Below are 13,240 nucleotides of genomic sequence, written 5' to 3'. Positions count from 1 at the left end.
TTCTTTTACTTCGCGACTATTCAACTTATAGATCTCTTACATCGGCTCCTACCCAGAGTCAAATAAAATGCGTTACATTATAGATACATTATCTATAAGAGAATTAAGAGACTTAATTCTCTTATAGATAATGTATCTACATGGAATGAAGATCAAAAGAAAAAACTTAAAACCTTCTTCGGTCGTCCACCTAGATTGTATGGTCTTCCAAAAGTTCATAAACCAGGCATTCCGTTAAGCCCAGTCGTAGATTGTATAGGTTGTCCCACTTACAAAATCTCAAAATTTTTATCAAATTTACTCTCCTCTTCAACTAGAACTGATACTTATATAAAAAATACTTTGGATTTCAAAAATAAAATTTCAGATCTTCATTTGTGATGTTTCTGATATCGTGATCAGTTTAGATGTTGTTTCTTTATTTACAAATGTACCTCTTTTGGAAAGCATTGAATTACTACAACAGGAATTTCCTTCAGACATTGTAAACGTATTTGATTTTGTAATAAATTCTGGTTATTTTTCCTTTAAAAATAAGTTGTATCAACAAATTGAAGGAATAGCAATGGGTAATCCTCTTTCTCCTGCTATCTCCAATTTCTTTATGGAACATTTTGAACGACGTATCTTTGACAACGTTTCTCCCAGACCTACTCATTGGTTCAGATATGTCAATGACATTTTTGCTGTATGGAATGGCTCTTCGGATAAACTTCAACAATTTCTCACTAAGTTAAGCGCATTTCATTCTACGATCAAGTTTACCCTAGAAGTAGAATCAAATAAGCAGTTAGCCCTTTTTAGATCTTCTAATTCTTTGCCAACCAAATGGTAACTACATTTCTCAGTTTATAGAAAGAAGACTCATACAGGCCATTATATCCATGCGGAATTTCATCATCATCCCAGTCAAAAGGCAGGAACTATTAAAACACTGGTTCATTGGGCACACTCCTTTTGTTCTTCAGACGATCTTTTACAGAAAGAACTACAATATATAACTTCTTCCTTTCTATCTAATGGTTATAAGAATTGCTTCATTAAAAGACCTTTGAGTAGTTTTAATATGTCTTCCTCTTCAAACACAGAAGAAATAATGCGCATTACTATCCCTTATGTACAAGGCATCAGTGAACGTATAGCAAAAGTTTTAAAACCATTGAATATTTTTGTTGCCTTTCAGCCGTTTAGAAAAATCTCTACCTTTCTCACTTCTCCTAAAGACAAGCTTCCACATCTTAATCATCCAGGTATCTACCAGATTCCGTGCTCTTGTGGATTATCTTATTTCGGACAAACGGGAAGATCTGCCTCTATTCGGTTAGAAGAACACCAATCTTATATCGAATACTTTAAACCTGAAAAGTCTGGACTTGCAGAACATGCCATCTTCACTAGACACAGAGTTCATTGGAGAAAGACAAGAGTTCTTCACAAAAGTCAGTTTCTCATGGAACGCCTTTATAATGAAACATGTGAAACTCTACTTCATTCTCCTAACTTAAACAGATCCGAACGGCTTACGTCTATCCCCTTTATGGGAGATAGTACTTTACAAATCAGCTAATCTTTCCTAACTTTTTATTGTTAGTTAGGAAAAAATTTCCTAATTTTTTCCTAACTTTCCTAAATTTTTTATTTATTTATTTATTTTTTAATTTAATTTATTTTTATTTTTATTTTTATTTTTAATTTTTTTTTAGGAAAGTTATTGACCTTTTTTAGTTATCTTACACCAGCTACTTAGGTGGCGCTTTTTGGAATTGTCAGTTATTTTTTAATTTGAGCTTAATGTACTGAAGATGCCTGTGACACACAGGTGAAAATTATACTATTAAATAATCTTTGTACGTCAGTTTTTTTCTTATTAATTTTGTATCGATATGTCTACTCACGGTATACCTCTTTTGAAACTTATAACCAGCATTAACTGTGAAATTAGATAGTTTAATGATGCCATAAAGAAATCTTTCTGCAGATATTTATAAGGGAAACCATATGAAAGCTATAGAGTCTCAAAAGGCTGTAAAAGAATTTTCTAAATCTTGCTTTTAAAATCTTGTGTCTTTGATCAGTGAATAAGAATTACAGTAAAAATGGAAAGGATTTGAAGGGCCATCTATTTAGTGCACTTCAGAGCAGCTATGCAGTCTCTAGGAGGTCTTGCCAAAGGAACACGAATAATTTTTGTTGTTTTTTTTGGTTTTCTCAAGTTTGAATGTCTTCTTAATATCTGTTTAATTTGTGACTATGGTCTCTAGAAATGCTGTGATAAAATCTCAAATAATATGGGTCTTGTTCCTAAAGTATTTTTAATCTTGGTAATGCAAGAAAGATGACCAGCATGGTGAGAAAGGCAAAATCAGATTATTAGAAGAAATTAGCTGAGGAGGCTAAATGAAACCCCAAAGAGTTCTTTAGTTACGTGGCAGGTAAGAGGAAGAATGACTATAGAAGGATAACATTAATGATTGCTGAATGTAGTGAGGTGACAGAAGCAGATAAAAGACTTCTGTTACTGAGCAACTACTTTGCAAAGGTATATCATCCAAATGAGGTTACCACTGTGACAGATATGACAGGGACTAAAATGAGAACAGAGATTGATAAATTGGAGGTACTTAGGATATTGCTGAATTTCATTGCAATTACAGTTGTGGGATTATAGGGGATATAACATCAGTTAGCAAAGACCCATAGAGTGGAAAGATGACAAAATTATTCCTTTGTATTAAAGGAATCTAAAAGATTGCAATAGTAATAGACTGAGTATTTGGGCTTAGGTGCTGGTTTACACTCATATTACAATCTAATGAAATAACTATTTCACAAAGAGAAATAATTAAACAGTAGGTTTAATTGTTACAGTATTTTGTCTGTGACAGAACCAAAATATTGAAATGATTAAAGCTGTTGTTTAATTATTTCTCTTTGTGAAATAGTTATTCCATTAAGTTATAGACAAATCAGTATCCCAAGAGTAATGGTAAAAGTAGTGGAAAAGTTGGTCATTAACAGATTTCAGAAACAGATAAGAGATGCAGTGTGGCTTTATGGAGGGGTCAGTCATTCCTTAGTATTTACTAACTTTTTATAATAGTGAGCTGAGATGGATAAATGGAAGGCTACACAGTGATACCGCTGGCATTTGCAAAGTTTCACAGAATACCACATGGAACTCTGTTGCGCTAATTAGAACAAGTCTGGGATGGATATGAAACTGGTGATATGGATACAAGCTGATGGACAGATACCAAAAAGGAACACAATCCAGGAGAAAGCAGATGACTAGTGGTATGGCAAAGAGCTCTATGCTTGGATAACTACTATTTAATTTGTACATAAATTATGTAGGAAATAATTTGAAGGAAAATATTCAGTTGTTTTCTGATGATGCAAAATTAGGTAGAATAATGATTAATCAAGGTGATGTGGATGATTTAAATGGCCTGTCACTGTGGACAAAAGATAATGGGTCATTTTAATATAGAGGAATGTAAAGTTATGCATTCTGGGACAAATAGATTATAAGCTGTGTACTGCATTGATGGAACTGACTGTACCCCAGGAAATTGAAACTAAAGATTTGGGAGTGGTAGTAAGAGAGTTGAAGTTCAGAGGGCATAGTGCATAGGATTACATGGTTATTGAGGAACACACTAACAAGCAGAGATAAAGAAGGTTTCATTTTTCTTTATAAAGCTTGGTATATGATAAAGCCTTAGAGAAGATGTTGTAGCTTTGCAAGAGGAACTAAATAGACTGTCTGAATGGACGAGTGTGTGGGGATGACAGTTTAATGTTGCAAAACATAAGATTTTAAATTTTGGAAAGCAAAATGTATAATTGGTGGGGATGTTTTAGAGGAGGTAGAAGAGATGAGAGATCTGGGGGGTGATGGTGGCTACAGACTTGAAATTTCATGGACATTTTGTTAAAATTGTGAGGACAACACGACAGATTATGGGAATGACACAGAGAACATTGACATGTAGAAGTAAGGATATTTTGATTCCATTCTACAAGACTGATCAGGTCACATATGGATTACTGTGCACAGATTTGGTCACCAGGTTTTGAAAAGGATGACAAGATGTTGGAGAGGATTCAGAGACAATTGACTAAGTTGTTTCTGATCTCTGGAATGTGAAATATGAGGACAAATAGAAAGAATGCAAATTACAGAGCCTAGTGCAGTGGTCGCCAAAGGGGTCGATTCGGGCTCAGGGGTCGACAGAAAAATATAAGACATCATTGTATGGGTAATATTTAATTCGGTTAACTTGGATTACCTCCATGACAAAAGACATGGAGGTAATGACAACGCAATTAAGAGTGAATCGTGGGATCAGTACCTCCATCTTACAGGTCCTATTCATGACCTGTAAGATGGAGTAAGGTCATGAAAATAGTTACTGAGGCCAATCAAGTAGGCCAAAATTACGTATTTACCAATAAATGGATGTTGGTGGTTCCTGCCGGCCGGCACAGTGGGAGCAAGATTGCAACACATGCGTGTTTCTTATTTACTGATACTTATAAGTATTCGATCCCAGTCTCATTTTTGTGCATCGACATACAAGTGAGCATTAATGTTCTAAAATTCATCAACATACATATTATAATTCAATCGTTATTCATTCACGAACTAAACTTCTCTATGTTGAAGAGTTGAGCAGCGCTGGTAGTAATACCAGTGATATTAATACCAGTAGTTTATTAATATCACTAGTAATACCAGTGATATTACTAGTGATAGTAGTAGTAATAGTAATATAATAATATATACTATATTATACATACAATAAACACTAACTATAAAATAAACAATCTAAAAACTCACATAAGCATCTTTTTTTGCTTGTCCTATTATAATTACGTAATAGTAAAATATAGGGGTCGATAAAAAGTCAAGAAACTCTTGAAGGGATCGATGGGCAAATAACTTTGGCAACCCCTGGTCTAGTGGATAGAAGGAAGAGGGGAGATATGACAAGATGTATATGTTAGTAGGGATAATTACCAGATTAGTGTGGATTCATAGAATATCTGGAGATATTCTGTGAATATCTCCAGATATTGGAGAGAACAAGAGGCCATCCCTGGAAGCTGTATAAGGTGGGTGCGAGCAAGGGAATGAAGAGTAGATTTTTTTTCATGGAGAGTAATGGGTGATTGGAATGCATTGCCCGAGAGTGTGGCGAGGTATAATGAGCTGTGCATGTTGAGAGTGGGACCTTCCATGATGAGTCTCTTGACTGCATGGAGGTCTGCTGATAATAATAACAATAATATGTCTGCCTCTCTGAATTACTGTGCTCAGGTAAAAATACTGTGCTGATCACCTGGGTTTCTTGAAGATTAAGTAGTGAAGGGCATCCAGAGGTGAATGACCACGATCATGTTCCCTATGAGATAGATTGAGGTTTGCGGTTGCAAAAGTTGGTTGACATGCAAAAAAGAGGGGATACGATGAAACATTTGTTACTTAAAGGATTTTATAGGATGATGAAAAGGAAATATTTCAACACTTGAGTAAGAGTGTGGTGCAAACAAGGATGTAAAGACTGAATTTTTTGCTTGGGGAGTGGTGAATGAATGGAATAGGTACAAGTTACCGGAGTCAGTTGTGAGTGCTTTGTCTGTTAATGGATTCAAAAAAGTATAATAGGTAGTCATTGTGGATAATTTGGGTTTCCCATGATGAATCATATGACTCCACAGAGGTGCCTGTGGAGTCATATGATACAATGATCATACTTAATAAAAATAACTATAAATCTAGTAATTATGACAAGGCAGCAGTGCCGTGACTTAAGAGCTACAATGAAAGAATATCAGTACTGCATGGGAAGTGGTCAGGGATTGTTTGAAAGAAGCGGTATCAAACTACATACCCAGAGTCATGACAATAAGTCATGTGAGAGTTAAGTGGGTGAGTAGCGATATAAAACAGAAGCTATAGACAAAAAGGAAGGAAAGGCCAAATCATATTATAAGAGAAAATTTGCTAAAGAGGCCTAAGTAAACCCAAATGATTTTTGTCACTAAATAAAGATGATTTTAATCAATGTTAATGATGTGAAGATGACAGAACCAGAAGAAATAGTTAATTTGCTGATGATCACTTTGCAAGGGTGCATCAACCAAGTACAGATTTTACATTTGTTGATGTGGCATAGACTGATATGAAAATTGAGCATGTTGAAAAATATCAACTTAAATACTGCGTAGTTGGACTGAATGGTATTTTAATACATGTGCTATGTGAATGTGCAAGAGAATTGCAGTGCCACTGATGAAGTTATTTTATGTAAGTCTCAGCTCTTGCAGTGTTTCAAGAGAGTAGAAAGAGGGTAAGATAGTTCTGTTACATAAAGGTAGCTATATGACAGAAGTAGCAAATTTCAGACCAGTTAACATCTGAGGAGTGATGGTTAAAGTATTGGCAAAGTTAGTTACATTATAAAATAAGCAAAATAGCTGTGGCATGATGCTGTTGAACTTTGCAGAATACCACATGGGAAATATATTACAAAAGTTGGAACATGTGGAAATAGATATGAAGATGATGGCATGAAATGGGGGAGGAGGCCGACTGACAAACACCAGAGAATGAGGTGACTAGTGTAGTGCCTCAAGATTCTGTACTAGGACCACTAGTCTTTAATTTGTATATTAGTGATATAGGGAATTTAAGGGGGAGGATATTCAGTTTTTCCTGCTGATGCAAAACTAGGGAGAGCATTAGTTGATAAATGTATTGTAGATATCCTGCAGGATGATTTAAATAAATTAGCATTTTGAGTGTAGTTGAATCAGTTGTCAGTTTAATATTGTAAAATGTAAAGTTATGCACTTTGGATTGAAAACAATAGATGCTGTGTGTGACAGTGATGGTATTGAATTGCAGAAAATTGAAGGCTAGGAACTTTAGGGATAATGGCAGACAGTAAGTCAAAATTCAGAGGGCATATTGCAAAATAGCTGAAATAGGAAATATCCAAGTTTCCTATCTTCACTGACAAGTGAAGATAGGAAAGTTATCATCCTTCTTTATAAGGATATGTTTCGGCCACATCTTGACTATTTTGTGCAGATTTGGTCACTTGTGTTTCTTGGAGATAAGAAGGTGGTGGAGAGCATTCAGAGACAAGTGACATGATGACAAGTCTGTGGAATGCACCTTTGAGGATAGTTTGAAAGTGTATGGATTGCAAGGTTTAGTAGACAGTCAGAAAAGATGGGATGTGATAAAAACTTGTAAGTTATTAAAGAGGTTGTATAAGATTGATTTCAAAGAATTTTTCAGTATATAACAAATAAAGAGAGAATTAGGAGTCACTCCTGGAAGTTGTGTAAGTGTGTAGTTAGTAGGGGTGTGTAGACTTGACTTTTTTGTTTGGTGAGTAGTGAATGAGTGGAATGAATGTGAATCACCAGAATTAGTTGTGAGTGCCCTGACTGAGTGAATGAGTTTAAGGAGAGGTATGATAGGTATTGTGTGTATAAAAGGTTAGTGTGTCTTCCACGATGTTTGGAAGTGTGTGTGCGTGGTGTATGCCTTGGACCATTATTTATTTTTAATAATGTTGTGATTCCATTTAAGAGAGGAGAAAGAGAGAGAGAGAATGAAGTTAAATTAAGGCAAGAAAGAAATTAAATTAACTTCATTCTTGCATAAATTTTGAAGGAGAAAGTTTTGTTTTATATGCTTGTGGAGTAATTGACAAGGCTAGAGATCCTGGAGTATGTTGGATAGAAAATTGAAATTCAAAGGTCACATAACAAAAATTGCAAATACAACTCAGAGGATAATTGCAATGTTGAAGCAAACATTGACATGTAAGGATATGGAAGTCCTTTTGCCTCTTTACAAGGCCTTGATATGACTGCACCTGGATTGTGGGTTCCAAGGGAGATGCTGTGGAAAGGCTGCAAAGAAGAGTTACAAATATGATATCAGGATTTCAGAATATAGATTCCAAAAGTTCCTCTTTATAAGGCCTTGATACTCCCGCATCTTGTGCTCAAGTCTAGTTCCCTGGGTTTCTTGGGGATGAGGAAGCAGTGGAGAGGATTCACAGGCGAGTGGCCTTTGGAATGTTCCCAATGAGGACAGATTGAAGATGTGTGGATTGCAGAAGTTGGTTGATAGCAGAAAAGGAGGGGATATGATAGAAACATTTAAGTTGCTTAAAAGATTTTATAGGATAGATGCAGGGGAAATGTTTCAGCACTTTGCTAGAGGGACCAGAACAAGGGATCATCCCTGGAAGTTGAATAAAGGTGTGGTTAGTAGGGGTGTGAGGAGTAGATTTTTTGCTTGGAGATTGGTGAATGAGTGGAATGGGTTGCCAGAGTCAGTTGTGAATGCTTTTTCTTAATGGGTTCAAGGAGAGGTATGATAGATTGGGTCTCCCACGACGAGTCTTCAGACTCCATGGAGGTACCCGTATAATAATAATAGATTGAGAGTATATAGACTACAGACACTGGTAGACAGAAGAAACAAGCGATATGATAGAGGCCTATAAACTTTTGAGAAGTCATTATAGATATACTTCATAAAATGTTTCATTATATATGAAGGTGGGGAGAGGACAATGGAGCATCCATGGAAGTGTGCAATTAAAAAAAGGATAAGAACTAGATTTTTCTCTCATAACACCATGAGTAAGCGGAACAGCTCATCTGTTTGAAATAGTGAGTGCATCTAGTGTAAATGAGTTTAAGAGAAAGTATGATAGCTGGTGTGGGTGATTTATGGCCTCCCTCGATGAGTACTTGACTCCAAATAATAATAATATTAGATTTAATAGAGTCATGCACCTTAGACGTAGTATAATGTTTTAAATAAAAGCTTCACACATGCAAGAGAAAACTAAACAGAATTTATTATTCCTGTATATATTTCTCTCAGTGTCATGAGCTTCATTCAGGGAGAAGGCAGAAGAACTGCTAACAACATTTAAATTCTAAATACAAGAACAAGTCATAAGTATGCGTATAATATCATATTTCTCAGTCACAGCTGTACAATAGCAGGAAAGACTATTAGAATTTAGAGACCGAACTATAAAACAGACATCGATAACAGCTTTACAATCAGATCTGACTCTGAAATAGAACTCCTTCATTTTCTGGATAAAATTAAATCCTTATATAATTGCATCAAGTTCACTATTGAAGAGAATCTAGCAACAGTCTTCCCATTTTGGATACTACTTTAATACATCATAAATAACTGCTGTAATATTGAATTTTCTGTTTACAGGAAGCTCCTTTACAATCAGAATATATCCATGCATCTTCACATCATCCTTTGCAAAAAAGAGGTGTTATCAAAAACCTTATCATCATTTGGAATTGTTATAATGTCATTGGCATTATAATATCACCATGTGGGGTAACCTCTAGTATTTCTTTTTCTCCTTTCTTTCGTGTGATTACTGTTTTTATTCTTCCAATCTAAACATCTGCTCTGATAAAAATCATAGAAATTCTAACCAGAATAAAAGTTTTTTTTTGTTTGTTTTGTTTCTTATTCCAATAAAAATCCACTTTTCAAACCATGGTTCTCCAATAAATGTATTAAGGGAGTCCAAAAAAAAAAAAAGGAAAAAAAAGTATATCAAAGAGAGGAAAAAAGAAATTCATTTTTGGACTTACTAATATTTTGCTGAGGTTATACCCAGCATCTTCAGAACACAAATTATAGCTGTGATAAGTACATAGGTACTATACTAAATCATTAAATATTAATAATTTCAATAAATAATATTTTTTTTTCCCTCATTTGGTGGTGTTTATACCATGAAGCACTATTATGAATAATCAACAACATGGCTCAGTCAATTCAATAGAGTTGACTGTATATTTTTCTTCTTTTTTTTTTTCAATTATAACACAAATTGCTCTTTCCTGCTTTTTCCAAAAAATTTCTTTCCCCCTCCCCTTTTCATTCACGATATTTAGTTAAGGGAAATTCTAATTATGATAGCGATAATGCAATATTCAAAAAATCTAGATTATCAATTTTCAACTGTTGTGCAACTTTTTGTGCATCTATATGTTTGGTATATAAACTTAATTTTTATATTAATAGTCCTTGGAACATATAATGATGTCTACTAGGGAACCACTGGAATGGCATTTTAAACAACTAGACCATTCTGTAGGATTGAGTTTCAAATCAAATTTCCATTTTGCTTTAGTTGGGCATTTAATAAAAGGTAAGGTGCTTAATGATTGTATTATTCATTCTAATTATGCCTAAGAGTAATAGTAAGTTAAATTTACATTCCATAATTTAAGATTTAGCTGTTTACTATATGATATGAGAGAGGACTTTTTCAAAAAGTTTTATTAATCATATAGCTTCCCCTTTTACATAGATAACAGAATTTTACACAGTGATCAAACTGAAGTGAGTTGTATCTGTATCAAAATTCTGAGATAAAGTGAAAAATGGAGAAAAATTGAAAATTACACTCATCAAATTTCTGCAGGGGGGGGGGATAAACACACACACACACACATACACACACACAAATATGCCATTATTCAAACTCGTCGAATATTTTATATAAAGTCAAATTTTCTCATTGAGTGCACAATTTGGAGATGATTTATTAGTTGGAAAAGCTAGTGACTACCCAAAACGAAATTCACAGTAGAAGATGATCATCAAATAATCATTGAACACATAGTTGATATTCTAAAGATGGGTCCATCTGTTTCACCATGCATGACTAGCTTCAGATGAATAAAGTAATTGCTCATTCGGTTTCATAAATGTTAATTGATGGCCGGAAGCAAGCAAGAGTGAATGCTGATTAATCTCTTCTGCTAATTTAGATGAGTTTTTCATAAAAATTGTTAGAAGCATTAAGGTTGGGTACATACCTCATTAATATCCCAGATATAAACAAGCTATCAAGTAATGGAAGCTCCATGGATCATCAAAAAAAAAAAAAAATTTGAATTCTTATGTTGAAGAATGATGCTGTCCCATGCACTAAAAGCAATCACTCTACTACTGCAAACTGGCAGTGAGAAAAGTGTTGTGAATAGGATTCAAATCTTTGAGACATACCACTTAGCTATTTATTCAGTATATGTTCCTTCTCACCTTTGAGGAACACATTTTAAGCTCAGTCACATCTTCATTTGTGTATGTTGGGGGGGGGGGGGGGGGATTGAGGACCACTTCATCAAGTTGAAGCATAGGAGAAATAATGTGAATGTTCAATAAAGAGACTATATAGAGAAGTCCTGCCATGCTGGGTTTATGATTCAGTGATTAGAGAAACTAAACAGTGTTATAACATTTTTTTAAAATCACTTGTGTTATGTGGACCATAAATTCATTTACAATTTGCACATTCACAGTATCCTTCTCTATTCATTCTGCAAAGTGAAATAATTATAAAAAAATCTGTTTCTCACTTTTCCTTGCCCACCGTACTGTTATGAAACTTCATGGGATGGCATTGCATTTTAAACCTGTCCTCTCTCTCTCCTCTCCTTCCACTCTATATATATATTAATGGATGTTGGTAATAAGGAAAACCACTTGTGTCATGTGGACCTTAAATTCATTTACAATTTGCACATTCACAGTATCCTTCTGTATTCATTCCACAAAGTGAAATAATTATAAAAAAATCTGTTTCTCATTTTTCCTTGCTCACCATACTGTTATGAAACTTCATGGGATGGCATTGCATTTCCCCCCCCCCTCTCTCTCTCTCCTCTCCTCCCACTCTATATATATTAATGGATGTTGGTGATAAGGAGATGGCAAAGGAATAGTTGAATTGCTATGATCATTTTGCAGGGGTGTATCATCCAGGTAGAGAAGTTGCAAATGACAGAAAATGATATGAGAATACAGGTAGATGAACTCAAAGTGCTTAGGATACTGCAAACTCTCAATGTGAATACTGCAATGGGATATTGGCTACTGTATTATGAGAAGGTGCAAGAAAATTGATGGGGTCTCTGACCAGGCTGTTGAATACAAATCTCAGCTCTAGCAGAGTTTCAAGGAAAGGAAAGAAAGTAAAATAGTTCCATTGCATAATGGAGGCATCCAGAGAGGCAGCAAATTACAGACCAACTGTCTTAGAAGTGATAGTAAAAGTATAGGAAAAGTTGGTTAATGGCAAAATTTAGGAATGCATGGATAGGCATGTGATACTCTATTAGGGAAGCATAGTTTTGTGAAGAGTGGTAATTTGTTAACTTTTTACAATTAAGTGACATTTGAGTTGGACAAAGGAAACAGTTTGCTGCACCATTATACTGCTGGACTTTGCAAAGGCATTTGATAGGATACTGCATAGAACTCTATTCCATAAATTGGAGTAAATGGAGACAGACATAAATCTGGGGATATAGATAAAGAGAATGGTCGCTGGACAGACATCAAAAAATAGCAATATATTCAAGAAACGAAAGGTGAGGATTTTTACGCTAATGATGTAGGGAATGATTTGAAGGGAACATCCAGTTTTGGTTGAAGAATTGCAAAACTGGGGAAGGCTATAGTTAATAATGGTCATATAGCAATCCTACAAGATAATTAAAATAGATTGACACTGTGAGCAAAGGATAATGGTTATCAGTTTAATGTGAAAAAGTGTAAAGATGATAAACTTTGAGATGAAAAGATTAAAAAATGTGTATTCTTTGATGGAATTAGACTGCAACAAGTTAATAAGGCTAGGGATTTAAAATTCATGGTGGACAGAGAATTGAACTTCACATGGCATATTGTTAAAGTGGACAAAATAGCTCATGTAATCACTTGGATGTTGAAGAACACCTTGGTAAGTAGATAGATATAAGGAAGTCACTATTCCTGCTGATTTCTGTTTGATATGGCAACATCTGGACTACTGTACAAAGATTTAGTTACCTGGGTGTCTTGGGAATGAGGAATTGTTGGAGAGAACTGAGAGGATAATTAAATTAGGTTTGCCAAGAAATTATATTGTTATTTAATCCTTTATCCTTATACAAGTGTAAGCATACAAAGGTTATGCATGAAGTATTTTCATGACTAGATCATTTATATAGACACTGATGGCTTCACATCAAATGTCTTAACATTCCATAATGCAAAACACTCTTCCTTTCAGAAGTGTATATTGCTGTGCATTATGGGAAGGATCACTATTCAGACCAGTTTTGACCTAATTGGTACTGCTAGCGAGGGATACATGTCCAAAAC

General features: G+C 34.8%; 1 protein-coding gene across 1 annotated transcript in view; it reads left to right on the top strand.

The window, feature by feature from the left end:
• The window catches only part of Nf1 (neurofibromin 1), a 1,119,557-nt gene that overhangs the window by 997,582 nt on the left and 108,735 nt on the right, over nt 1-13,240 (top strand). Inside the window, exon 52 of the mRNA XM_090400295.1 lies at nt 10,109-10,235. Within this exon, the coding sequence (XP_090256421.1) occupies nt 10,109-10,235 (127 nt within the window). The remainder of the gene's footprint in view (nt 1-10,108; nt 10,236-13,240) is intronic.

This window comes from Typopeltis vanoorti, chromosome 11, assembly GCF_054136105.1.
Source record: "Typopeltis vanoorti isolate ZY-2024b chromosome 11, IOZ_Tvanoo_1.0, whole genome shotgun sequence".
Classification (NCBI taxonomy): domain Eukaryota; kingdom Metazoa; phylum Arthropoda; class Arachnida; order Uropygi; family Thelyphonidae; genus Typopeltis; species Typopeltis vanoorti.
This window is presented reverse-complemented; position numbering and strand designations above follow the sequence as displayed.